The following is a 25518-nucleotide window of genomic DNA, read 5'->3' on the forward strand; positions in this document are numbered from 1 at the left end:
ACAGGAAATGAAATGACGACAAGAATAAGGTTCTATCATAGACAATACCAAGGGTCCTTGGGGAAACAATAGGGAAGCTTTTAAGTAGGAAATACTGGCAGCCTGATGCCAACTGGGCTGCTAAAGTTTGCTATTTAAGATATTAAAGCCTTAAGCATACTAGACTAGGCAGATAGGAGGGGTTGAGTGGGTTGCCAGCAGTGAGGTGAGTTTCTCACAGACAGAAAAACTGCAGTTAGCAGGTTGTCTCTCCCAGCACAGAGAGGCTACTGGACTGACTAGAATTTACCAAAGTTTGCAAGGAAAGATAAAGGCTTCTTTTTTATTTTATTACCCCCCCCCCCCCGCTCTCTCTTCCCCTCCCTTCTTTTTTTAAAGTAGGGTTCCAGGGTGATGTGATGACAGTGATCTGTGTTGCTAAACAGATGGGCTGCTGCATCTTGAATTAGTAGGAGCTTTTTCAGGCACCTGAAATTTAATTCCTAAATAAGATTTAAAATCATCGAGCTTGGTGGTCATGAATACATGGATGTTCTTGTCTTGAATAACAGGTGTATTCCTAACATTAAAATGCAGCTATCAGTAGCAGAAACCTACTATAGAATATAGGTGCAACACAGTGCTTTTGTATCAGCTAGTCTAGTTCCACCATGCTATTATGACAAATCTGCCTTGCACCTGACACACTTCTAGGGCGCTAACAATCTGACAAATCTATCATGGATAATGCATTCTGAAAGCTGCTTCACGGGGAGAAAAAAGCAGAGAATAAGTGCAGCCCACTGGCAAGTTTCTTTCCCCCTGAGGCCCTAAGGCAAATTGAGCAAAACTCTCTGGATTATACTGGCAAACTATTCACAGCAGTTGTTCAGCTGCTGGGAGATGATATTATTATAGCAAAGGTGCTAATGAAATGCATGGTTTGAATTATTGACACAAGTCCTCAATAGGAAACAAAATAAGGTCTTGATCCTGTCCCATTGCAATTCATTGCAAAACTCCCATTGACTTCAATCGGTGCAGGGTCAAGGCATAACAGAGTTAAACATACAGAATAGAGCTGGTCTAAATTTTTCACTTCAGATTTTTAAAATAAAAATGGCCTCTTTTCAAAACATATTTTTTGTGTTCTGTGTTTTGTACAGCACCTTGCACAGTGGTGTTCTGGTCCATGGCTGGCGCTCCTAGGTATTAATGCAATACAAATAATAACTGATGTTGGAAGTGATAACTGTGTACAACATATAAAACTACTGAGTTCAAACTAGTATCCCAAAGGGTTAGCTGTAGTCTTAAAAGTACATACTGTATTATGCACACTACAGGTATTATAATGGCCCTGGTCCTGCTCCGATTGATATTAATGGCAAAAAATTCATTGAACGTAATGGTACAGGATCAGGCCAATAGAGAATTAACTTAGTAAGGAAAAACCTGCTTTTCTGTGTTAGTAGCTAAATAATCTAAATCTAAAATAGCTTTCTGTATAACTTGTGTATAGTTAAGCATCTTTAATTTGGGATGTGTTGTGGCTTAGAGTATTGGCACAGAACCTTTCTATAGGTCATCGGTTTGAAACCAGCCCAAGTCTGTACTCATTTTTAATTCATCATCTGTTAGCTTTCCAATGATCCATGTAGAGTAGGTTTTCAACAGGAAGACCAAGAATTAAATGAGCAGGGAGACTGGATTATACCTCTCACCGCTATGGATGGTCTTGCTAGGACAGTATTAGTGCCCCCAATTGCATTGCCCATGCTGTACCTGGTCTATGGATAAACAGTGGAATTCTGTCTGCAACCTTTCAATATGGCGCTTTTCAGGAGCATGATTCAGTTTATTCTAAAAATATTCAAATGCTGTATCTGAATTCCTAGCACTTTCTACTGGGAGTAGAATTGCTTATTTCAATACTTATTGAATTTCTTAATTCTAAAAAGGCTAAAATATAAATGGTAGGTAATAGTGGTAATATCTTTCCTTCTGATATACCAGCTAGCATGTTCATATTTCTCCACTAAGATTTTGCTTTATTTTTCTCCCCATTGAATATTTCTTTTCTCAGAGATTCTGAATTAATTTGTTGCTAACACAAAAATAGTTTGGACAACTTTGTGTGTGTGTGTGTGTGTGTGTGTCTGAGAGACTATTTTAAAGTTTTAGTTGAGAATAATGATAGAGACATGGGACAAAGAAGATTAACTCCTCTCTCTCTTACTGCTGCCCCTCTTCCCCCCAAAATTGGATTTTTTTTTTACAACTACAATATTGAGAAGTTATAGGGAAACTAGCTAGGCCAGGGGTTCTCAAACTGGGGTCAGGACCCCTGAGAGGGTGGCAAGGTTATTACATGGAGGTTCGCGAACTGTCAGCCTCCACCCCAAACCCCACTTTGCCTCCAGCATTTATAGTAGTGTTTAAATGTAAAAAAGTGTTTTTAATTTATAAGGGGTGGGGGTCGCACTTAGAGGCTTGCTATGTGAAAGGGGTCACCAATACAAAAGTTTGAGAACCACTGAGCTAGGGGTCTGAAGAGTTGAGACATCCAGATAAATGGATATATAGGATTTGAGAGTGAATTAGAACTCCTAATGCAGCCCACCGATAGATGATTAATGATGAGTAAAAAACAACTAACTAATGGTTCTATTGTTTAATTATTCCCACACAAGACAGTTATGAATGATGTATTTTATTTGGACTTTATATGCTGTGGTTTTAAAATGATTTTGAAGGCAGTCTCCACAACATGCAAAGTATTGGAAGGTATCAAGATGATATGCTAAAAAGTAAATTATTTATACAGTGCCTGTCCCTGCCTTGCATTACTTATAGTCCAATCTGGACACGGTAAAGCCTGGGATGACAATAAGCACAGAGTGGTGTATATGTAGAGGACAAGGTTTGGAATAGTAAGATCCTGCATTGGCAGGGAGATGGACTGGAGGGTTGGGCAGCTTGGCTATGTAGTGGACCTGGGAGGCTGGAAGCCCTTGGGTCCCTGGCAGTCTGCAGGGCTGCGCTGCCCCTGAACCATATACCCTGGAAGCCAAGGCAGCTGTGATATTGAAATGCTTCTTGTCAGTTTCATGGCTGCTGTTCAGTGGTGATTGGCAGTGAAATTGATAAGAATCATGTCAGTTTCAGTCAACAGCTGTTCTGGGGAGCATACTTCCTTTCAGAAACACCATGTGTCAATGATTTTGAAATGAAAAAGGTATAGACTGGTAATCTACACATCAGCTCAGCCTATGGTTTAGTGGTGAAAGAGCTAGTTAATGAACTGCATGGGCTGTGCTACCTACCACCAATTGTACGTGCTTCATGATTCTGCACAAGCTGGTGCTGGAGACGCAAAGAGTCTCTTCTGCTAACTGCTCAATTTCTCCTATTCTGTAGATAAATGAAGATGTACATGGTCTTAAGTAGCCTCTTCTAAAAATGCATTGAGATGCACTGAGGCATTGCAATCTGTTTTAGGCTGCCAAATCCAATCTTGGCAAGGACTTTCTGTTCATTAGCACTGTCTATCATAGATCTTATGGAGGCAAGGTAATGGAAATCCGTCTCTTATTGATTAGGGCGATAGCTGGAAAAAAGGCATAATTGCCACCCTCAATTTAATCTTGTAGATACCCTCTGGTGCCAACATGCTGCCTTTGGAACAATGTCTTCCTGGCACGGTGGAAGTGAACTCTCAAAGCTTAAGCTGAGATTAGCACCACCTAACTATGAATCTAGCTCATCGTGGAGCTAAGATTCTTCCCCGCTGCCTTTTTTAATACCTCCATTAATGGTGCAGACTGTTAGTGAGTCTGACACCATTATTCATCTCTGTATATCTAATAGAAAACTTTTAATGCTCATGTCCGTTTAGTCATCTTTTGCATTCCGCATGCAAAACTGTTTACATCAGTATTTCATAATAACTGAATACAAATATTGTAGAAAGGTAAGGAATAGAAGACCATTTATTTGAAAAATGGAGTATGGCCATGTTTAAATGCACTTTTATATATACAATAGATGGTGTAGAAAGAAACAAATATATGCTACCCCTAAGTGGCCAGTAGGGATTAGGGGGAATCTTTCTGCAGGGTTACAATGCCAGCAGAATTTCCAAGCAGTAAACATCTAGTCTGTAATGTTGGAGGACACACACATGCTATATTTTAAATTTTACAAGATTACAGTCAAAAATCTTGTTTATTCCTTCAGTGTTTTTATATAAAATACCCACAGATCAGATCTATTTACTGCTGTAAGAAAAACAAAGGGATCAAAATATTTTCTCAGATGAGTACAACCATTAAAGTCACTATTAGGTGAAGAAGGCAACATCAAAATTCCCATGTACAACTCTGTCAAGCACCTAGATCCTGCTCGACCGTATATCTGATTATTCTACCAAGACTTGAAGAGCGAGTGTGGGGTATCCCAATTTCATCCTCAGAGTTATTGTACAGTACCTGAGACTGTCATAGTTTACATTTTTAAACTATTTTTGCAAGCAAACGTATAGCCTGAGCATCTGTGTCCTTGTTTCTGGCCATTGCTTCCACCAGTGTTAGTAATGTTGGCAGTGCTAAAATAGAGAGAGCTAGGCAGCTGTTGGCATTTTAACCACTTTCTTGTCTAATTCCATGTGATGGCACAGGGCTGGAGTTTTAAAGGTATTTAGGTTCCTAGTAGGATTTTCAAAAGTGCCTCAGCATCTAACTCCTTGGGTGCTTTAGAAAATCCCATTAGCTGCCTATCTGCATCTTAAGGTATCTAAATGCTTCTAAATTAGCTGTGGGCACCTGGAGCGTTATCTATATTAGCACATCTACCACTGGAGGAGCTTCACTGGTGGAGCAAAATTGGGAAATGTTAAGGTTGGGGAGGGGAGCCTAGTGAAGTCTAAAAATCAACATTCCAACAGATACTACAAAGTTACCTCCTATTCTGAGTACAGGAGGAAACAAAGTCCAATATCTCAAATAGATGCTGGCACTTTTTTGGCAATTATTGGGCAGTTACCCATTCCTTTGCTTCGCAAGCCCCCAGTTAGCTATGTTTATCTAGGTGATATTACAATCTGGAGCAAGTTCAAGAAAGCAATTCAACATTACTATGACCTCCTCTCCTGTACTCACGGTAATAACATTTTTTCAGTAAAAGCAATCTCTAAATTATTAATTCTTCTCAGGAAAGTGAATAAACAATCTGATTGAAAAATATAAAAAGAATGAGGCAATTGATTACTTCCGCACTTTAACAACAACAAAATAACACAAACGAAAGTGTCTTTTCTATAATGATCCACATTTCATTGTAAAATTTGGCTCTTGCAGGAAGCAAGTACTTGAGGTAGTGACACTACAGCTATAGAAATATGGATTTGAGCATTGCCACACCACATAACTTTGCAAAAGTAAGTAAATCTCTTGGTATATGCTCTGGAATCAATTATTCCTCATCACGACCATATGACGCAGGAGGGAGAGCATTAGCAATTTCTTCACACTGCATCTTCAGCCAGCCCAGAAGAAAAACGTGCACAGTGCCAGATTACTAGCATCCAAATGATTGTCTTCATTGTCCTTCTGCTATGTTATCTTCATTCTATTGGGATCTGCAAAACAGAAATGAGTATTCATCTGCTTAAGGGACTATGTAAGAAACAGCCTTGTGCATGTGGTGTCACGAAACAAGTTTAATATGAAAATGTCCAAATGATTTGTTGTAGCTGTCTTATTTCCTTCAGAATTTTTTATGTAATTATGGCAAACCCACTATCCACATTTTTCACAATTTGACCCAAGGAGCAAAAGAGTTTATTAAACTCAGTAATACACAAGTAATGAAGAACATGATTCTGAAAGGGATTAAGCAATGAAGTGATGAATGGAACAGTTTCCAAAGCATGCACATAAAGTGATATCATCTAGCTAGGTTGATTTCTTCTCCATCACTTCAATAGGGAAATAGCTATATTGCTAAAATGGTGTGGCTTAGGCTCTCTTATTTGCAGTGGCACTTGACACTTATGGAGCCGGAATTCAATTTCCTTCTTCTAAAGCAGGCATGTGTACAAAACCAATGTGCCATTTCCACATAACGCATGGAGATTGTTGGCTCCTGGCCCGCAGGTATTTCAGGGCACTTATCCTGTTTTCACGCTGCAGAGGTTGTCCGTGAACAGCATCTTAGTTTAAGTACTTGAGTGAATAGTCTTGATCCCAAAACAAGATAATAGATAATGTGAAAAGCTTTACTTTATGCTAATGCATACATTCAAGTACCCATTTTGAAAGGACAGTTTTATGGAAGTCCACATTACACAGCACATCAAGATTTTGACATTAATTTATTACTCAGGACAGGAGGAAAGGTGCTCCTTCATCTTGCTGTATCTCTCTCTATTTGATCACGTTTACGTTGTTAGCATCATATCATGTTTGATTCTAAAATACTGTTCCTTAGGTTCCAATAGTGATATTGGTTTGCTGTGGTTTATTTATGAATAGTGCATGATATGCTTTTTGTTTTAAATTACAGCAAAGATGATTTCCACAAGTGTCTGCTTGAATTTAGGTAGGTTTAGTTGCATAGGTAGTAGGTGGCTAGGGCTAGAGGGGACTCAGTCTTCCCAATCTACCAGCCCACGTCAGCAGGCAAATGCCCCTGGCATCTCCAGGGCCAGGAAGTGGGTGGGGCAAGAAGAGGGAAGACCCACTTGCACGTGACAGCGTGCCAGGCTCTTACAAGAGCCAGTGGGCTGGATGGAGAGTCTGCTTGGCCCAGCCTCATGGAACAGGAGGCCCTGCTGCTTGCCTCCTTCCTGAAAACATCCCTAAATTCATACTAGAAGCTCATGTTCCAAAGCACAGGCCCCATTTTTGAGAGTTGAGCTCCATAGTAAGAGCCATTGTGAGGCAGGCTCGCTCTCCACATGCCAGAGAAAAGGGCTTGACCATCCATCCCTCTGCCAGACAGAGTGGGCTCCTCCTGCATGTACACCAGCATGGGAACCTGCCCACTCCTCACAAGAGAGCCATTCTCCATAGAGCTGGGAGCCTGGTCACTAGTTGTTTTACTCTGCATGTCCAAAAAATATTTTCACCTCGGCCTATCTTTAATTGGAGTGGGATTTAGTTCTTACATGAAGAAATTTCCATAGCTTTAGGGAAATACTACTTTACAGGATCTTATAGGATGGCTGCATGAGGTGAGATATTAAAAAATAAATCCAGGTGGAATATTTAAGTGTAACATGCTACAAGGGTCCTATGCTCCTTAAAAAAAGTCATTGAAGTTGCAATATTTACTAAGGAGTGCAAAAGTGCTAGGTATTCTTATTACACAATTATCTTTGCAATCGCATCAGGAACACTTTCTGTGAGATTATGGCAGCTGAAGTCAAAACAGCTAAAATAAGAATGTTGATAAAATCTGTTTACTTCTGCCAGGTTGGAGTGATTTTTGATAGATGGCAGACACATGCATTAGTTTCCATATCAGTAGTGCTATACTGGTCCCACATAGACTTTAAGGAAGAAGCATAAGGGAAGATGCATCCCTCCATTTGTGGAAGAAGTTGGGCAGTTGTCCAGGGATGGAATAAAATTAACCTTTTTGAAAATTTAAAAATTAAACATTCACCCTTTTGAAAATTTTAAAATTTAAAAAGAGAATTCTTTCAATCTTTCTCACCCTCCAGTCCTTCATAGGCTTTTGCTTTGTCTCAACAGCATATTTCTTCAGATACTCTTCAGCATCTACTTTATGGAGCAACTGTATGTATGATGAGATTGCTATGGTAACTTGTTTTTAAATAGCAGGGTAATTACTCTTACAAATTCCCTTGTAACTGACTAGCATATAGTCTAGCACATACAGTATATTTGTAATAGAATAGCACATACATTAAACGTTTCTTTTTTCACATATATTGCTTCCTTTTTATTTGTCAAGTATTTTTGAGTATTTCATTTTTAAAAAACTCTGCTTTATCCCTTTTCTGACTTGTATACTCCAACCGGTGTATAATGGAGAGTTACTCAGTTACAAGCATGAAAAGTGGGGTTTAATAATGGTGTGTGTGTGTGTGTGTATATATATATATATATATATATATATAAACTGAAACAAATATTATTGCCATTCAGTATGTTTTTCACTGACTCCAACAAAGTAGTTTTAAAATACCAAAAACTTGTTCTCTTGTATTTTCAGGCTTGTACTGAAATCGATAGCATATTGAATCTTTGGAATAATATTCACTGGATTCCTTTTTAGAGACTGAATGGCCGCTTGCTATTCATGTAGATTTACAGGTGAATTCAAGCATTAAGCAATGTCTGACTTCAGGCTTTTCTTTTTAATTATCATTATTTTCTGCCGTGGGCTAGAATACTGAGCATCTAAGTCCCTTTATAATAAATGTATAGGCATTTGAGACATGTGAGTACAGTTTAATATAAAAACGTTAGTAGAAGGTAACTGGAAACTGCAGTATGGAGCTGGATACTTCTCAGTGTGGAGTCATGTACCATTTATGGCCAAACAGAACAGTGTAGGTAGCTTCTGTTGATTAGTTATGTACCTATTTAAGGTTTCAGAGTAACAGCCATGTTAGTCTGTATTCGCAAAAGAAAAGGAGTACTTGTGGCACCTTAGAGACTAGCCAATTTTTTTGAGCATAAGCTTTCGTGAGCTACAGCTCACTTCATCGGATGCATACTGTGGAAAATACAGAAAATGTTTAAAAAAACCATGAGGGGGAGGATTTGGAAGCCACGAGGTACACTACAAATAAGACATCTGACACAGCTAGTGTAAGCTGCCATTTTTCAGTAAAACTTTCATATGTAACAATGTACGATTGGCTAGGGATTACTTTTGTTTCACTGGTTTCAGAGTAGCAGCCGTGTTAGTCTGTATCCGCAAAAAGAAAAGGAGTACTAGTGGCACCTTAGAGACTAACAACGAATTTTTCTACTGAATGCATCCCATGAAGTGAGCTGTAGCTCACGAAAGCTTATGCTCAAATAAATTTGTTAGTCTCTAAAGTGCCACAAGTACTCCTTTTCTTTTTGTTTCACTGTTACTCTTACATTTTGCTAAAGTGTGGTTCTAACCACAAAGATCTCTATACTTTGATTATTTTGTTGGGATCACCTCTGCTACCCATAATCAAGCCTATCCTGATGGCTGCTTTGATTTTTAAAAGCTAGCAGGAACACTTGTCGTCATGCTAAATTATCTGCATTGACTATTTGCAAGATTCAAATTGAAAAGATACAAAAAGGTATGAGTGATAATTGTGCTAGCAAATTCATTATTCCTTGCCATTATTTTGGCAAGTTGCTTTTAACAGAACTCCAAAACAAAGTAAACCAAAAATGTTAGAAAAATGAATTGCAATTCACTTGGCAACATAATATGCTAAATTTCATGAAGTGTAGATGATTCTTTAGGAATGCTGACAGCACAAGAGGGAGCTGTAGCTAAGAATACCATGGAGAAAGAGAACGCAACGTGGTCTCAGAAATTTAGATTATCCTAGTCTTCATCCCTGTCTAAATAAGAGTCTCCTAAGATTCCTTTTTGCTTGTGGAAAGGAGCATCTCCTACCAATTATTATACAGAGATGTCTCTCCTCTTGCACTCCATCTCTGTCTTCAAGACAGTTTCTTACCCAGGCTCTGGAAAAGAACTACTAAAATGTAGCATTAGTTTTAACCTTTTCTGAGACTACTTCTAATGGACAATTGGACTGGCAATTAGTTTTAAGTGAGGGAAGTCAATCTTCTAAATTGACTGCCTAGTGATTACCTTACATTTCTTATTCCTTCTGTACTAGGCACAAAGAGAGAGATGGGCAGAGATTCAGTTAGATGCAGAGGTATAGTCACCAGGAGCCTCCTCATGCAGCTGGTGCTGTGTGAAGAGGCTGTCCAGTAGCAATTTAATCAGGATTTTGTGACAGATTTTATATGCCACCACTATTGTATTGGTTCTGTTATCCAAAAGTTCATAATGAAAATGAAGCAAAGCACAAGACTCTGAATATTTATGTGCAACATTTCTTCCCACCTATGCTTATAAACCAGTTTATTACTAACAATGTGAATGAAGTTGGATATTGGAGGAAAAGGTCTATTTGGATTTTGACTATTTTGGTTTCCTGACATATGCTCTGAAACCAGACTCCAATGCACCAGGCATTATTAGCGCTGACTTTAGGATGTTGGGCTGCAATGAAGCTATTAGATAATAGAGGTAGGGAAAAGCCACCTAAGCCCCTTTCATTTACAAGATTTCCATCTTTTGATCAGGACAATGCATTGTCATAGTGCAACTATTGGCAGAGACCCTGGGTGGTTTTCGTTTTCCTCTGTGGCATGGGGCACAGGTCACTTGCAGGTTTAAACTAGGGTAAATGGTGGATTCTCTTTAACTTGTTGCATCCGATGAAGTGAGCTGTAGCTCACGAAAGCTTTTGCTCTAATAAATTTGTTAGTTTCTAGGGTGCCACAAGTACTCCTTTTCTTTTTACGGATACAGACTAACACGGCTGGTACTCTGAAACCTCTCTTTAACTTGAAGTCTTTAAACTAGCCAGAGATTGGGGTCTGTTACAGGAGTGGATGGGTGAGGTTCTGTGGCCTGCCAGGTGCTGGAGGTCAGACTAGATGATCATGATGGTCCCTTCTGACCTTAAAGTGTCTGAGTCTAATTCTATATTCTTGCAGGATGGATCATGAAATTTCACACATTTCAAAAGGGGTATGTGCATGTCTCCTTTTTTGGGTTCTCCTGCATTATTGAGGATCCCCACAGGGCTAACAGGTATTGTAGGTGGCCTGGCTCTTGTAAACATGTACAGTATGGAAACAATTATAGTAGCTTCTCTTTCTTCCCACACTTACTTATTGTGCTGTGGTTCACTCATATGAAAAATGCATGCACAGTATTTTATTGTTCTCGACTATGAATTGCAACAAAGTTCCATTTTGCTTGTGAAGTGGCATATCGTACTGGACATTCACGAACTATAGTGATGTTCTGAAACAAACCTGATAATCCTTGTTTGATACACCAAAAAGGGCATCTCTTGCTGTGCTAACAGAAATCCCTTTGATGCAGACAATTGCTTTCAGTTATCTTGACTTCATATGAAAAGTCGAAGTGGGATATGAAATAAAGCATTTTAGAAAATGCAAAGCATATTCTCCTAAACCACAGCTGACCAGTTTAATAGATTTTATGTATCTAGAAAATTACAATGAACCTCATTCATTTTATCTGTAGCTTCTGATTTTAATGCCAAAATAGAAGCTGTCTTTTAGTATGCTAATGTAACTGTCAAAATGCATAGTTAATGGTAATTCTGAGGTTAAAATCTAATTTTTAGTATAGAATACAGTATATATGAATATACTATCATATTTTCTCAGTTGTCATTATTTAGCAGTTGAAAATATCTTGACTTTCCCCAGCTCTTGAATATAAAAATCAAGCTTTCTTTAAAATATTTTAATAACGTTATTCACCCCTTTCATAAAGTTAAAGCTATAAATGAACATTTTTCTCATAAAACTATGTAAAATACTTCAGTTAGATTGAATTATTCTCCCCATCTTACTAGGAGAATTCAATATTTTTGAATTTGCATGTTACCTTCTTTCTACAGGTTAAACCAGTATATCCACTTCTACAGGCACATACATTTGGTCTTATACACCTGCTTCCAAATAGACACTTCTCACAAAGAGCTACAAATAAAATAAAAGATCAAATTAGTTAAAAATACCCTTGTCATAAGAATCATAATTAGATTAGGAATACCCTGGCTATTCTTCCTCCCCCACCCCCCACCCCATGCTGTGACAATGTGAATTTTGATCCAGCTTCTGAATTTGGGTGGGAGGAAGGGTTGGGGGCAAAAATGATTTTTCTTTTGTTCCAATAGAAGGAAAAATAGCAGCTTTAAAAAGCTCCTTTTTTGACTTGAGATGGAAGAATGTTAAATATACAATCCCAAAGACTATGATATCACAAGGGGAAAAACAACAAGATTGTACAATTTAGCGAATTGCATACTGGATAATTTTGGAAACCAGGACTTAAGGACAAATTTCCTGCTCTTGCAGAAACAACTACTTGCAACCCATTCTAAGTTTAAAATGTAAGCCAAATTAGAAAAGTGTTGTTGGTATGAAGTTTTAAGAGCACATCAGTTCACTTATAGTGCAACCTATTTAAATATATTCAACTAATAAAACAGTCTCTTCCTCTTTGTTTAAAGTAAGAATTACCTGATTTCTAGCCTGTTTCTCATCCTAGTTAGCAGCTTGTGCTCCTATGACATTGTTTTGGCAAGGAAAGAAGAAAACAACCACTTCATAAGGACCCAATCCAAGAAGAACACACATGTCATGTTGTTATTTTAATTAGATCTCAGGAGTTAAACTTTCTATCAAATATTGCCAAAATGTTCTGTCCTAGCACAGCCATTACTGGGAGTAGAGCTGAATGGCTTTCAAACCAATCAGACGTGAATCAACTGGTGGATACTTTTAAGTGTATTTTCATGATTCTGTCTGGCAGAGGCCTATGGAAAGTCATTAACCACACACTGTCAAATAGAAGTAAAATAAAAATATCCCTCTATCTAGGTTGTAATACCATCCCCCTCATCATAGTAGCTTAGTGAGATACTCCATTTTTATAGTCAAATCTCAGAGTTAGTGCACTTTAATATCTCATCCTAAAGTTTATTGCACAGGACACTGTGAAAGTCAAGTGTATCTACCTCAAAGTCAAAGGGCCAAGTAAATACTTCTGGAATTCCAACCTGTTGTTCTGGAGAGTCTAGTGCCTTTTAAACATTAGTACTTAGAGTTAGGCTCCAAAAATCCATATTTAGACATCCACGTGAGTGGCCTGATTTTCAAAAGTGCTGGGCATGTTAAAGCTTTCATGGAAAACTGTTTGGCCTACTTATACAAATATGCTAAACCAATTTGATTTGTATGGAATAAAGCTAGTTCAGACCTGAAGCCACAGGTGAAACTTCTGGAGCTCATGATATCAGAGTCTTAGATACAAAATCATATCCACTTGCAAACAATGAGAGTTGTCACAAGCAGCTCTGGTAGACAATGGGGGAGACAGATGACATTTCTGAATAATGGTTCCTTATGCCATTCTTATGCCTGGAACTTGTTGCCTTCTGTCCACCACTGGAAATAAATTGGCAAATTTACAGCGTTGTCACAGCAACTAAAGTGGTTTGGGGATTGGTGGGTTTGCCTTATGAAAAGGATTAAAAGATTTGTATAGGTTGGCTAAGGCACGATGTGTGGGGTTGGTGAAATGGAGAAGGAGACATGATGGCAATCTACAGATGTTTAAACCAAAAAATATAAACACCAAAGGCAAACCCTTGCTCTTCAAGTGAGAGCTATACAGTATAGTGAGGTGGGGAATCATCCTTCTTCAAAGAGAGCAGTGTACATTCACCCTTAGTACCTGCTCTTCGCCTTGGCATATGTTACTGTGCATAGCATAAGCACACAGAGACCTGTCCAGGCCCCCAGACCGCAGATAGCATGCCTTTGGGAGTGAAGAGTGTCAGAAATGGACGTTTGCTCTGCAGCGCAGTGCTCCGGGGGTGGGTGGGGGGTACAGAGTTGGTATCTCTCCTTGTTAGTACACTAATTAGGGCAAGAGTTTCCTTGCACTCTTTACTCTCTCCCGTTAGTACCACTCAGTGAGTTTTTGTCTTACACAGGGAGAGAAACTATTTATGGTGTTACTAGGTGTAATGTGATTAGTAACACAGGCTGTGGAATAGTGGGGAGTGATAAAACCTCATTACATGGGATATGTGTAATCAGACTAGACAAGGCACAAGGAGACGTATCCTAGTGAACAATTCTACAAGGGCAGGGGCAGGAATTAGATGATCTAGCAGGCCTTTCTTTGACTAATTTTTTGAGTCTCAGATGATGCCAAAAAGGAAAAACTAGAAAAAAAAATCTGAAATGGAAACACCTGCCCTCCCCCAGCTCCCAGTGCTGTGAAAAAAAGAGCTCAGTTAGGGAAAAGGTTTTATAAAAATTCAGAAGACAATTGGAATTGAAATCAGAGAGGATAATAACATAGCTGAAGTCCAAATGAATATTTCATAAATGTATTTACAAGGGACTCTAAGCCATTAAATACTAAAAATGACATAGGCTCTGTATGCATTATCCTGTACAGACTCAGCAAGGAAAGTTGTTTAATAAGACAAGCTTATGTTAAAATTATAATCAATAAATGCTCACTACAATAAGGGATTTATCCCTGAATGTTAAAAGAACATAGCCGTAATTTGCATGCAAATGACAATCTTCACTGACAGGTTTCAGAGTAGCAGCCGTGTTAGTCTGTATCCACAAAAAGAAAAGGAGTACTTGTGGCACCTTAGAGACTAACAAATTTATTTGAGCATAAGCTTTCGTGAGCTACAGCTCACTTCATCAGATGCATTCAGTGGAAAATACAGTGGGGAGATTTCATATACACAGAGAACATGAAACAATGGGTGTTACCGTTCACACTGTAACGAGAGTGATCAGGTAAGGTGAGCTATTACCAGCAGGGGAGCGGGGGGTGAGGGAGGAGAAAACCTTTTGGAGTGATAATCAGGGTGGGCCATTTCCAGCAGTTGACAAGAACGTGTGAGGAACAGTGGGGGAGGGGGAGGAGTGAAATAAACATGGGGAAATAGTTTTACTTTGTGTAATGACACATCCACTCCCAGTCTCTATTCAAGCCTAAGTTAATTGTATCCAGTTTCCAAATTAATTCCAATTCAGCAGTCTCTCGTTGGAGTCTGTTTTTGAAGTTTTTTTTGTTGAAGAATTGCCACTTTTAGGTCTGTAATCGAGTGACCAAAGAGATTGAAGTGTTCTCTGACTGGTTTTTAAATGTTATAATTCTTGACGTCTGATTTGTGTCCATTTATTCTTTTATGTAGAGACTGTCCAGTTTGGCCAATGTACATGGCAGAGGGGCATTGCTGGCATGTGATGGCATATATCATATTGGTAGATGTGCAGGTGAACAAGCCTCTGATAGTGTGGCTGATGTGATTAGGCCCTATGATGGTGTCCCCTGAATAGGTATGTGGACAGAGTTGGCAATGGGCTTTATTGCAAGGATAGGTTCCTGGGTTTTTGTTGTTTGGTGTGTTTTTGTTGTGTGATTATCACTACAAAAGGTTTCCCCTCCCTACCCCGCTCTCCTGCTGGTAATAGCTCACCTTACTTGATCACTCTTGTTACAGTGTGTATGGTAACACCCATTGTTTCATGTTCTCTGTGTATATAATATCTCCCACTGTATTTTCTACATGCATCTGAAGAAGTGAGCTGTAGCTCATGAAAGCTTATGCTCACATAAATTTGTTAGTCTCTAAGGTGCCACAAATCTTCATTGAGAATCTTTTTTTTTTTTTTTTTCAAAAGGACTGAAAGGGTTACAGAGAAAATCTGGAGGCAAGCATGTCTGAGACACTATTCAGAGAAAGGGAAAGAACAAGAATGCTCAGGAAATTATGAGGCTATCAGCTTGACACTTATACCATGCAAATAAAGAGAACATATTCTGAAGGGCAAATCAGACACCAGTATGTGTTCAATAATTTTAGAACTGCAGATAACCAGCATGAATTTTAATAATGAGGATCCTTCATGAGTATAACCTTCTACTTTATAATTTATTGGAATTATACCCCAATCCTACAGTCTGATCCACATTGACAGACTGCTATGCCTAGGTAAAACTCCACTGACTTCCTTAGGGTTCCATTCAGGCATATATTTTCAAGAGCAGGTTAAATTATAGGATTTTAGTCTTTGTTGTTTTGGTTTGACGATCCCACGATGGCTCGAAGAGAGGGGTGTGTGTTTGCGCACACATGCACAAAGGAGAGTGCAGGGAGGAACCAGGTAGAGGGAGGTTAATAGGGGCCTCAACTTTAAACAAAATTGATAGGAAACTCTGCTGCCATGGAAACTGCCACAGCCTCAGTGATGTGTTTTATATATTTTTAAAGTTTGTTATAGAATTTTTAGAACATTTGCACTGAAGTAATCAAAAGTCAGGGGCAGGAGACAGATAAAATATATTTCAGTGTAGATTCAGCCTTAATTATGAATAACATTTCACTCTTTTGTAAGATCATTTCCCTGCATTTGCAATAAGGTGTGAAATCTGACCATTAATTCCTCATACCATCAAGATCATACTGCATATACAGGGCAATGTGTAAACCACCATGGACCTTATTTGCTGGAGTGAAAAACCTATTTTATTGATCCTTCCTCAGAAGCTATTCTCTTCAGTTAAGACGAGTGGGGAAGTACACTGGTCTGCCAACCAACTTCATTTAAAGCCTAGTAGAATGGGGCTATTGTGCTCTGTCCATGACTGTTGAAACAATGTCTCCTAAATGTTCTCATCCTAGGCTGTATCCTTGTCAGTTTTGATAATATGCTGATAGCCAGTGACAGGTGGAGGGAAGGTGCTAGCACACTGGTCACAGAAGTCTGATTCTGAGTTTAACACACTACAGCATCAAGAGTTTCTAAATTCTATGCTATTAATTGTACAAGTAGCAAAGGAAGGTTTCTTTGTATCACAGCATCTCAAAAGTGGCAATCAGCACAACTGTTCCACATGATGTACAACCTGATTATTAATCTGTGAGATTTATATCTGGTTGCAGAGTCAAGTGTTGCTCTCAGTGAAGCATTTTCAATATACTTTGCAGAAAAAGACGATTCATATTTACACTGAGCTAATAATCCTCAATGCAGAGGAACTGTGACTGGGGAGGATAAGCACAAAACCTCGTCAGTGGCGTTTCGGCTAGTGGTGCTTACTGAAATGCTGGAGGAACTCTGGGGTGCAGCTTTCAATATAGATCCATGTTCACCTTGTCAGGCAAAAGCCAGCAGGGGGATTTTGTATCATTACAGTTTTTAATTATTTAAAGTAATTATTAGCCCCCAAAGTTGAAGAAATCCATATCTTAAATTTCCGAGTTTGAGGAAACTGAGAGCTCCATAGCAATGTAGCTACATCTGGATCCTAAAGCTCTCCTTGACCACAGTCAATTGGAGTTTAGGCCTCTCTGAGATACAGACACCACAGTGGTCATGTTGGTCAGTGATTTCTTTCTGGTGATGGAGTAAAATCAGATGGCCCTGGTGATTCTTCCAGATTTGTCAGCTGCCCTTCACTACCAATGACCATGAAGTGTTGTTAGTTAGTAGGTGGAGGTGTCAAGGAGTGGAGTCCTTCTTTCTGAGAAATCCCAGGGGATAACTGCTCACTGAAGCCTCCCGAGCATATGTGAGGTTCTTGTCATTCCCTCTGGTACCACAGGTGGATGAGGCTATTTGGTTTATGGAGAAATATGGGCTGTAGTTCTTCTGTCTATGGATGACTCCTGGCTTTGTATTTTCATCTCTGGGGGTGGCCGACTGACTTACCCAATGCTGAATTCAGACTGAAGCTTAGCCGGTCATTCCAAGAAATTAAATTTATGACCAGTGGAATAAAGGTAAAACAAACATGTTGATGGTTGCCAGTAAAAGTGATCTGGATTGTGACTTGGGGAGTGGAAATTGTCTTTCATAAAGCTGAAATTGTTTGGAAACATGTACTGATATTAACTTACAAAAATGTGCTCTTGTATGTCTGCTGGCTACTAATTATCTTACAGTGCACTGTGAAAATGCTACTCTGACTTTTAAGGCTGTGGGCGAAAATCTGTGCTTGCTTACAGTGGTGCAAGTATGGAGTGGATCCACTGAAATTCTGCTACAAATAAGAGCAGGATTTGACCTTGTGTGTCTAAGCAGAAAGGTATACAGGCTCTCCAAGGGTGAAGCAGGCCGTTTAGAAAGCTTGCAGGTTTGAGTTTGAAAGGCTTGATCAAAGCACTTTTGTGTAGGAGAGGCTGTACAGAGCCCAATGCATCCTTGATATTATTTAATTAGTTTCAACAGAGTCACACCACAGATGGATTTGGCCTAGCATGTGTGTGGGCTGATTGGTGATAGGGAGCAGGCTAGAGTAACACTAGTGTGATAACAAAGGATCGAGTGGTAACCTGTGACTGGACCCAGGCCTCGGTAGCACCATTAGTAATCTGCCTGTCAGTGCCTGCAGCCACCACAGTGGGCAGTCCTATAGGTGAGCTGCCTCAGGAAGCTCATAACACTTGGGCATGTACATAATTTTGTATAGACTCCTGGATATTAGTGAAGAAAACTGTATTCAAAATGCAAAAATCCAGACATACTTTACTGGGTTATTTCCATGGGAAAAACTTTTTTTTTTTTATACTTAACATCTGTAAGGAATATGACTTATGGTTCCACTGCCTCGTCTTTGCTGCACCACTGAATACTCGAGAGCAACACTCTAAGACCCAAACATCTGCTCTCCCACTATAGTCTTTTTTTTTTTTTTTTTTTTTAAAAAAGCAAAATTCCATACTCAGTCATTATTCAGATTTGCTGTGAGACCTAGACGTTTCAGCCAGTTGCTTTTCTGGACAAAAAGCTGATTAAATTGTCAGGTGCTGTGAAAACACTGGAGGAAATAGTAAAAACAGAGTGAATGTCAAACAAACAGGTTTGGCGCTGCCTTCAAAAGGCCTGACGAAATAAACAGAAATGTGCCTAGACTCTGCATTGTGGATAACCGTGTAAAGCAGCAGAAACTGATACAAATATTGAGTCTTGATAGTCTTTCCCAGTGAAGAACCTGCCTTTGGTGGTGGTGATGGGGGGAGGGATGAACTGGACTAGGTATGAGTCATTAATTAGTAAATAATTTAAAACATTAAAAAATGTGAACTAATATATGTTTGGGTCAGAGTCAGTTATACAACTGATGAGATGTAACTGGGCCAGAAAGATTGCAAGACATAATTATGCACTGCCAGTGGAAAAGGAGAGAAGGAGTGACACTTTACTTATATCCCCAAATGTTTACTGCCTTTCCATTGTGATGTTAGCCACATGCATGAATCCAAGGGACACATTTAAAATAACCAATGTTCTTCCCCTCGGGCCACACTGTTCAGTCTCTTTGCACATGGAAACTCTGCTGGCTTGCGGGTTTGCACAGTGCTGCAGCATTTGGGTTACAAATATAGTAAGGGGTTATTTTAAAAGTATTCATGTTGGCATTTTGAAAATGTGAAGATTTTCCTACCTTTTAAAATAGTATCCATTCAAGTAAATTAAGGCCTAATTCTCTTTCCCCTATTCAGGGCTTGTACACATGGTGGGATAATTCACCCTCCGGGGGTATGATTTCTAAAGCACACTCATGTGTTTATATTGTAATTGCATGTAGACCCTGCCTGTGCGCATACAATAATTCTGTTTCAAACAGTATTCTGTTAAAGTGCACTAGAGAACCTCTAGTGTGTACCAGAAGTGTCTGCATCGATCAATTAACATGCAACATATTAGTGCTCTTTAGAAATCACGCTTCTGTAGGGTGCATTACTCTACCATATACGAAAGCCCTTAAATTGAGTCAAGTAGTCCCACTGAAAACAATTGTTCTACACATGGAATAAGGGACTACTCAATGAGAGTAAGGGAGGCAGAATTAAATCCTAAGTGTTTTATCATCACGTTATTCAAGTCACATAAATATCATGGAGGATATAAGAGAGACAAGGCAGGTGAGGTAATATCTTTGATTGGACCAACTTCTGTAGGTGAGAGAGATGAATTTACACAGACCTGAAGAAGAGCTCTGTGTGGCTCAGAAGCTTTTCTCTCTCCCCAACAGAAGTTGGTCCAATCAAAGATATTACCTCACCCACCTGTGTCTCTAATATCCTGGGATTGACACGGTTACAACTGCACTGCATATATGGAAAATATATGCAGTTTATAAGGATGGCTATCATAGTGTTTTAATGAAAGAAGCACTTACGAGTCTGACACAGCATTCCTATCCATCCTTCAGAGCATGCACAGACACTGGGGCCTACACATTCTCCACCATTCAGACACTCCTGCAGACAAACACCTGAAAAAACCAACATGAAAAGCGGGCAAATGAGAAGATCCATGAACGTACTCATGTGCATGAGCTGTTTTAGAGAGTAACATGCTGGCAATTGCTTCACATAGTTATTTTCAAAATGGTGGAATCTCAAAGAATTTAATGAATCTTCTTCACAAGATACCATAATTAGCATTTTGAATTTCTGTGATATTACCTCCCCCCCAGAAAGAGTTCTCTCAAAGTGAGTGGCTGCTGGTAACATCAAGAACTAGGTCAAGTACCCTGGCACCAACAAATTAAGGTACTCTTTTCTGTGTGATATATGGTACACCCATATCAGATGTTCCAAATAAATAGGGTGTGATGTTCATTTACATCACAACACAGTTTAAATGGTGTTTGTCACTGGGATTATTTTATATGTATGTGTATACACAGTATATATAATACATTATGATTCTGTGTGTGTATGTACTGTATATGTAAATATACACTGAGGAGAAATGATCAATATTATACTTTAGGAACAGCACTGAAATTAACATTGTGCTGATTCCCAAGCCTTATTCATCACCAGTACTCCTAGGGTGAAAAAGGCAATACATTAATCCATCTCCCACACAGTGTCATCTTGATCTTAAATTTATTCAGCTTATCCGCCAACATCATGGTAATGAATAACTATGTAAGAGAAAATATTCCCTGAAACATTTTAAGATAAGGTGATTTTTTTAATTGCATTTTTATGTAAACTGCAGTGAGATGTGGTAGGCTTAGTGTAAGAATACATCAGTCTCAGAATTATGCACTGGAATGCATCTGATGACCTTGAAAGTATATCAGTTTGGAAGGCTTTACTACAGGCTTTAAATAGTCCTGTATTTTGAAATATATGACATTTCTCTGTAAAATATAACAAAATATGTGTTGCTGGTATGACCTAAAATCAATACTTCAAGTTTAATACCATAAAAATGAGTTTCCATAAAAATATGCATAATAGACAGCTGCATGAGATAGAACCCCTTGGTTCCCCCCACCTTTCTTTTTCTGTAAACATCAAATGTTTATATCATTTTGTACATAAAACTGTACATACAACTGTTTTTCTTTGTAAAATGCTGAAGTAGCAAAACAAGGTCTATTCACTATATTCTTTTCTAATATTAAAAATGATTACAAGTCATTCTGACTGGCCTATGTACTACACAATATTGTGTTTGCTGGGAGGCAGAGATACTTACGTTTATTGCACCGCTTGCCCCTCCAACCAGATGGGCAGTCACAGACATCTGGGCTTATACATTTCCCTCCATTCATGCACATGGGATCACAGATACCTGCAGTTACATATTAAATGAGGAGCATGGTTGATGGTACATATTCAGGCAGACTTTACTTCAGGATGTATTTACATCATTTCGTAAGGTTAAGTTGTTGTAATTAAAAACAAAAAGGTAATTTGGATGTGAAAGTTTTAAACTCTGGGGCTTGCTATCTTCGATAAATCCTTGTAAAATTTGCTGAGCTCCGTTGTGCAAAAAACCTTTCAGGGAGCCTTCAGTAAGAACTGCCTCAACGGAGAAATGAGAGAGGCATTAATTACAATGATTCTTGAAAAAGCAAACAAGAAATCTTCTGTGGCAGCTGCAGACAGACCAGTACCACTTATTACTGTTGGTTGCCAAATTCTTGTGAAAGCTTTCACCTCTTGATTGAAAAACATGTTCTCAGACATTCATCAGTTCAGAAAGGACTTGAAGAAAATAGATTAACTTCAGACAATTTCAGGAAAACTTTTTAGTATTTTATCAATCAAGACTAAAGACAAGATGAGGCTGTATTCCCATCTGTTTTGAAATATGGCAAAATTGTTGCACAACAAGTTCAAATATTTAGTTTTTCACTAAATTTATGCATGTGATAAAGACACATCTTTATCTTGCCACCAATCAGGATAAACTGTATAATTCTGACCCTTTTTTAAAAACTGTGGAGTTTTCCAACTACTAGAATCATTTCAGCTGAACTCTATAACGTCTAAATCACATGGCATTTCAACCTGCTGCTACTACACAGAATTTTGCAAATGCTGTGTTTGATTTAGATATTAATGCTGTGATCATATGCTGACCATTGTATAACAACACACTTTGAGACCTTGTGCAAATGATACATTCCATTTTGTGGTACAGCAAGTGCTTTGGCATGTCCTGTGCAATGGTCTTGCCATCTAATGGGTTACAAATAAACCACTCAAATGGCTACAAAGAACAGGAATCTTTACAGTCTCTGGTCGAGGATGAAGTCATGCAAAAACTCTCCAAGCAAGAATATTGCAACTGTTTACAAGAAATTAGTGTCCAAAACGCCAGTAATTCATCATGCAATAGAAGGATAACATCCTCTCAGGCCTGCCTCTGGTATTTTCTGATCGTTTGGGAAGCTAATGCTACCTATGTCTCTGGGACCCTAAACCAGGCACACTGCTTCAATGGCTCTTCCTACCTGGTCACTCGGTCTATTTCTTACGCTTGTTTGCAGATGCAGCCATACTAGCAGTCTTCTCTTTGTGCTTCTGCACTGATCTCAGTTGCCTCCTAGTCTTTGATATTACTCTGTGCTAAGGGTCTTTCAGCACAGGGATCTGCTCTCAGATAAGCTGATTTTTACTCTGTTGGCGAGGTAAAATTCAAAGTGGTAGGGACTTCCAGGGACCAAGCCCTTAAACTGTCCCTCTTCTCTTTCCTTTTCCTCCACCCTCTCTGTCTTGTACTACAGTCATTGTCCCTGGTCATTTCGAGAGGGCACGGTAAACCACGGGCTAAGGCTAACAATGAGTCAGCACTCCTGGTAAAGTAACAGTTGTTGTAACTGCTAGTCATAACCAGGGTGAGTTCAGGATGCAATGACAACAAAAACTTAATTCCTTTGGTGTATATGTGTGTTGTTTGTTTCATGTCTCTCCTGTAGCAGACTTGTAACCTAAGTTCTTGTACTGTATTATAATTTAATTATAAAATATTTTAGAGGTTTAGAATTTAGTAGAGAGGACCTCAAAATCTGACTCTGGGTTTCACCCCCCACCCTAATTTGGTGGCATTTAGCTTGCTACAAAGAGCAAAATCTGTATTTTTGATTCCAGGACACTAAACTTTTCCCCCAAAGTTTACAGCAATGAGATCGAGGGTTTGGTTTGGGGCCATCTATAAAAGTTAGATCATCTGTACTCATGTGACCCTAAGAGCATCCCTATGCCAGAAGGCAAGGGGCTCGCTGGTGTCCAGCAGTGAGTTTCAGCAGTGACTAGTCCAGTGTACCTAACTCTCTGTTGTCAGAATCTGAATCTAAAAGGTGTCATGCAAGGTATCCAATGCAAACCGATAGTATGTTGGTCATTAATATTATTGTGTGGTGCATTTACGGGGGATGTATGGAAAAGTACAAATATGTACAGAAAACTGTTCTTAAAATGTGTGTCAGGCAGGGCATAAATCGCCCCTCCCTAGACAAAGGACTGTGATCCTGCCTGCTCTCCTATATAAATCAAACCAGAGTGGCCAAACACAATGGGTATTGGAGATTGCAGGAAGATCATTTGCATTGTAAAAATCACCAGTAGGAGAGGAATGAGCATGGAATTTACATCAGGCAGCCTGGTGTCTACACCCAGCAAGGGAAAGGTACTTTATCTGGGGACATGGCTCAGAGGAAAACATTTCAAAGGTTTACTGGACTATGAAGAAGGGGCCAGGTAAGCCTGTGAATTATCCTTCACCTAAGGAGTTCAAGAAACCAAGCGTTTTGAGCTCTGTATCTTGGGTCCTGGCTAAAGGTCTTACCAGTAAGGCTGGAAGAAAGACTACGGTGAGAAAAACTGCTTTGAACAAAAGACTCTAGTTTGTTAAGACGAGTTTTATTCTTAGAAGGATATTTTTACTTCTGTTTGTTTGTAACCATTTCTATCCTTATTTCTTATTCTTGGTATCACTTAAACCTATGTCCTTTTGTTAATAAACTTGTTTTACTTTTACCATAAACTAACTCAGGGCTTTGACTGAAGTGGAGGGTTTGTCAACCCCAGTTATGTTCATAAGTTGCTGCGTATTGTCTCTTTAAAGGAGCAGTGAACTTGATAAGGTATTGTGGGTTTTACAGTAAGAGGGGCTGAGTGAAGCAAAGAAGGATGTCACTGATGAACTGGTGTTCACTGATTGTTACTTGCTAGGCATGATTTGGACTGGCAGAGTCTTGAAGAGTTTGCTGGCAAGGCAGACAAGATGGATTGTTACTGAGGCTGAGAGGATCACAGTGGATCACATATTCTGGGAACCCCAGCAGACAGTCACACCTTGCAATTTCTAGATATCACAGGCCCTTGAAAACATTCCCCCCCCCACTTGTAACCCCCCCCCCCCCAAAGCCACGAAAGAGGTGGTAACAAAAGCGTTGTAGAAAGCATTTAAGCAGGGCTTTGTCAAAAGTGAATGCTCCATGATTCAATTTACTAACTACTTTTTCTTCTCACCATATAACAAGAATCACACTTTAGCAGGTAGTTTCTAGAGTAGGTTACTTGTCTTAGATGTTATGTGTCCATGTTTTATTCCAATATATACCTCCTTTGGGTTTCTTAAAAATTAATTGATAACTATTTCCTTACTTTGCAATGAGAATACAACAATAAGCTCTCAGGTTGGGTTTTTTTCCTCCTGCCAGACCTTCCACTCCTTACGTAGGCAACAGCTGGAATCCAAGGGAGTTCAGGTGTAAATTAGGTCAGTGGGAGTTCAATTTGAGTAAAGGCTGAAGGTTCAGGGCCAAACATATTCTGAAGGGCTAGAGCCCTTCTAACTTTATGTTCATGTGTGCTTGTGCTCTCTCTCTCTCTCTCTCATTGATAGCAATCTCACAAGGAATCTGTATGTAAATGAAGATAACTTTCTTTCCTTTTCCCCCCTTCCACTGACACTTCTGCCTCACTTTCCCTTCCCTTAACTTTCTTAACTAGAATTCCATTTTCATGCCCATTAGGCAGAATTCTACATTTATTAATTTTAACTAGTTTTGATCTTTCTTAGTCCCACCCCACGGCCTCTGTGGAAGAGCGCCAATTTCAAAATATGATGCGCTGGAGAGGTTCATCATGGATCTACAACCTATCCTGAAGGACAATCCGTCACTCTCACAGATCTTGGGAGACAGGCCAGTCCTTGCTTACAGATAGTCCCCCAACCTGAAGCAAATACTCGCCAGCAACCACACACCACACAACAAAAACACTAACCCAGGAACCTATCCTTGCAACAAAGCCCTTTGCCAACTCTGTCCACATATCTATTCAGGGGACACCATCATAGGACCTAATCACATCAGCCACACTATCAGAGGCTCGTTCACCTGCACATCTACCAGTGTGATATATGCCAT

The 25518-nt window shown here is 39.2% G+C and overlaps 1 protein-coding gene across 1 annotated transcript in view; it reads right to left on the minus strand.

The window, feature by feature from the left end:
• Positions 1-4070: 4070 nt before the first annotated feature.
• The window catches only part of LOC141995842 (von Willebrand factor D and EGF domain-containing protein-like), a 245954-nt gene continuing 224506 nt past the window's right edge, over positions 4071-25518 (minus strand). Inside the window, exons 27-30 of the mRNA XM_074967290.1 lie at positions 21333-21428; positions 20014-20109; positions 11671-11765; positions 4071-5617 (exon numbers count right to left, since the gene is read on the minus strand). Coding sequence (XP_074823391.1) covers positions 5603-5617; positions 11671-11765; positions 20014-20109; positions 21333-21428 — 302 coding nt within the window. The 3' untranslated portion in view covers positions 4071-5602. The remainder of the gene's footprint in view (positions 5618-11670; positions 11766-20013; positions 20110-21332; positions 21429-25518) is intronic.

Source organism: Natator depressus, chromosome 11 (genome assembly GCF_965152275.1).
Source record: "Natator depressus isolate rNatDep1 chromosome 11, rNatDep2.hap1, whole genome shotgun sequence".
In the NCBI taxonomy this organism is placed as follows: domain Eukaryota; kingdom Metazoa; phylum Chordata; order Testudines; family Cheloniidae; genus Natator; species Natator depressus.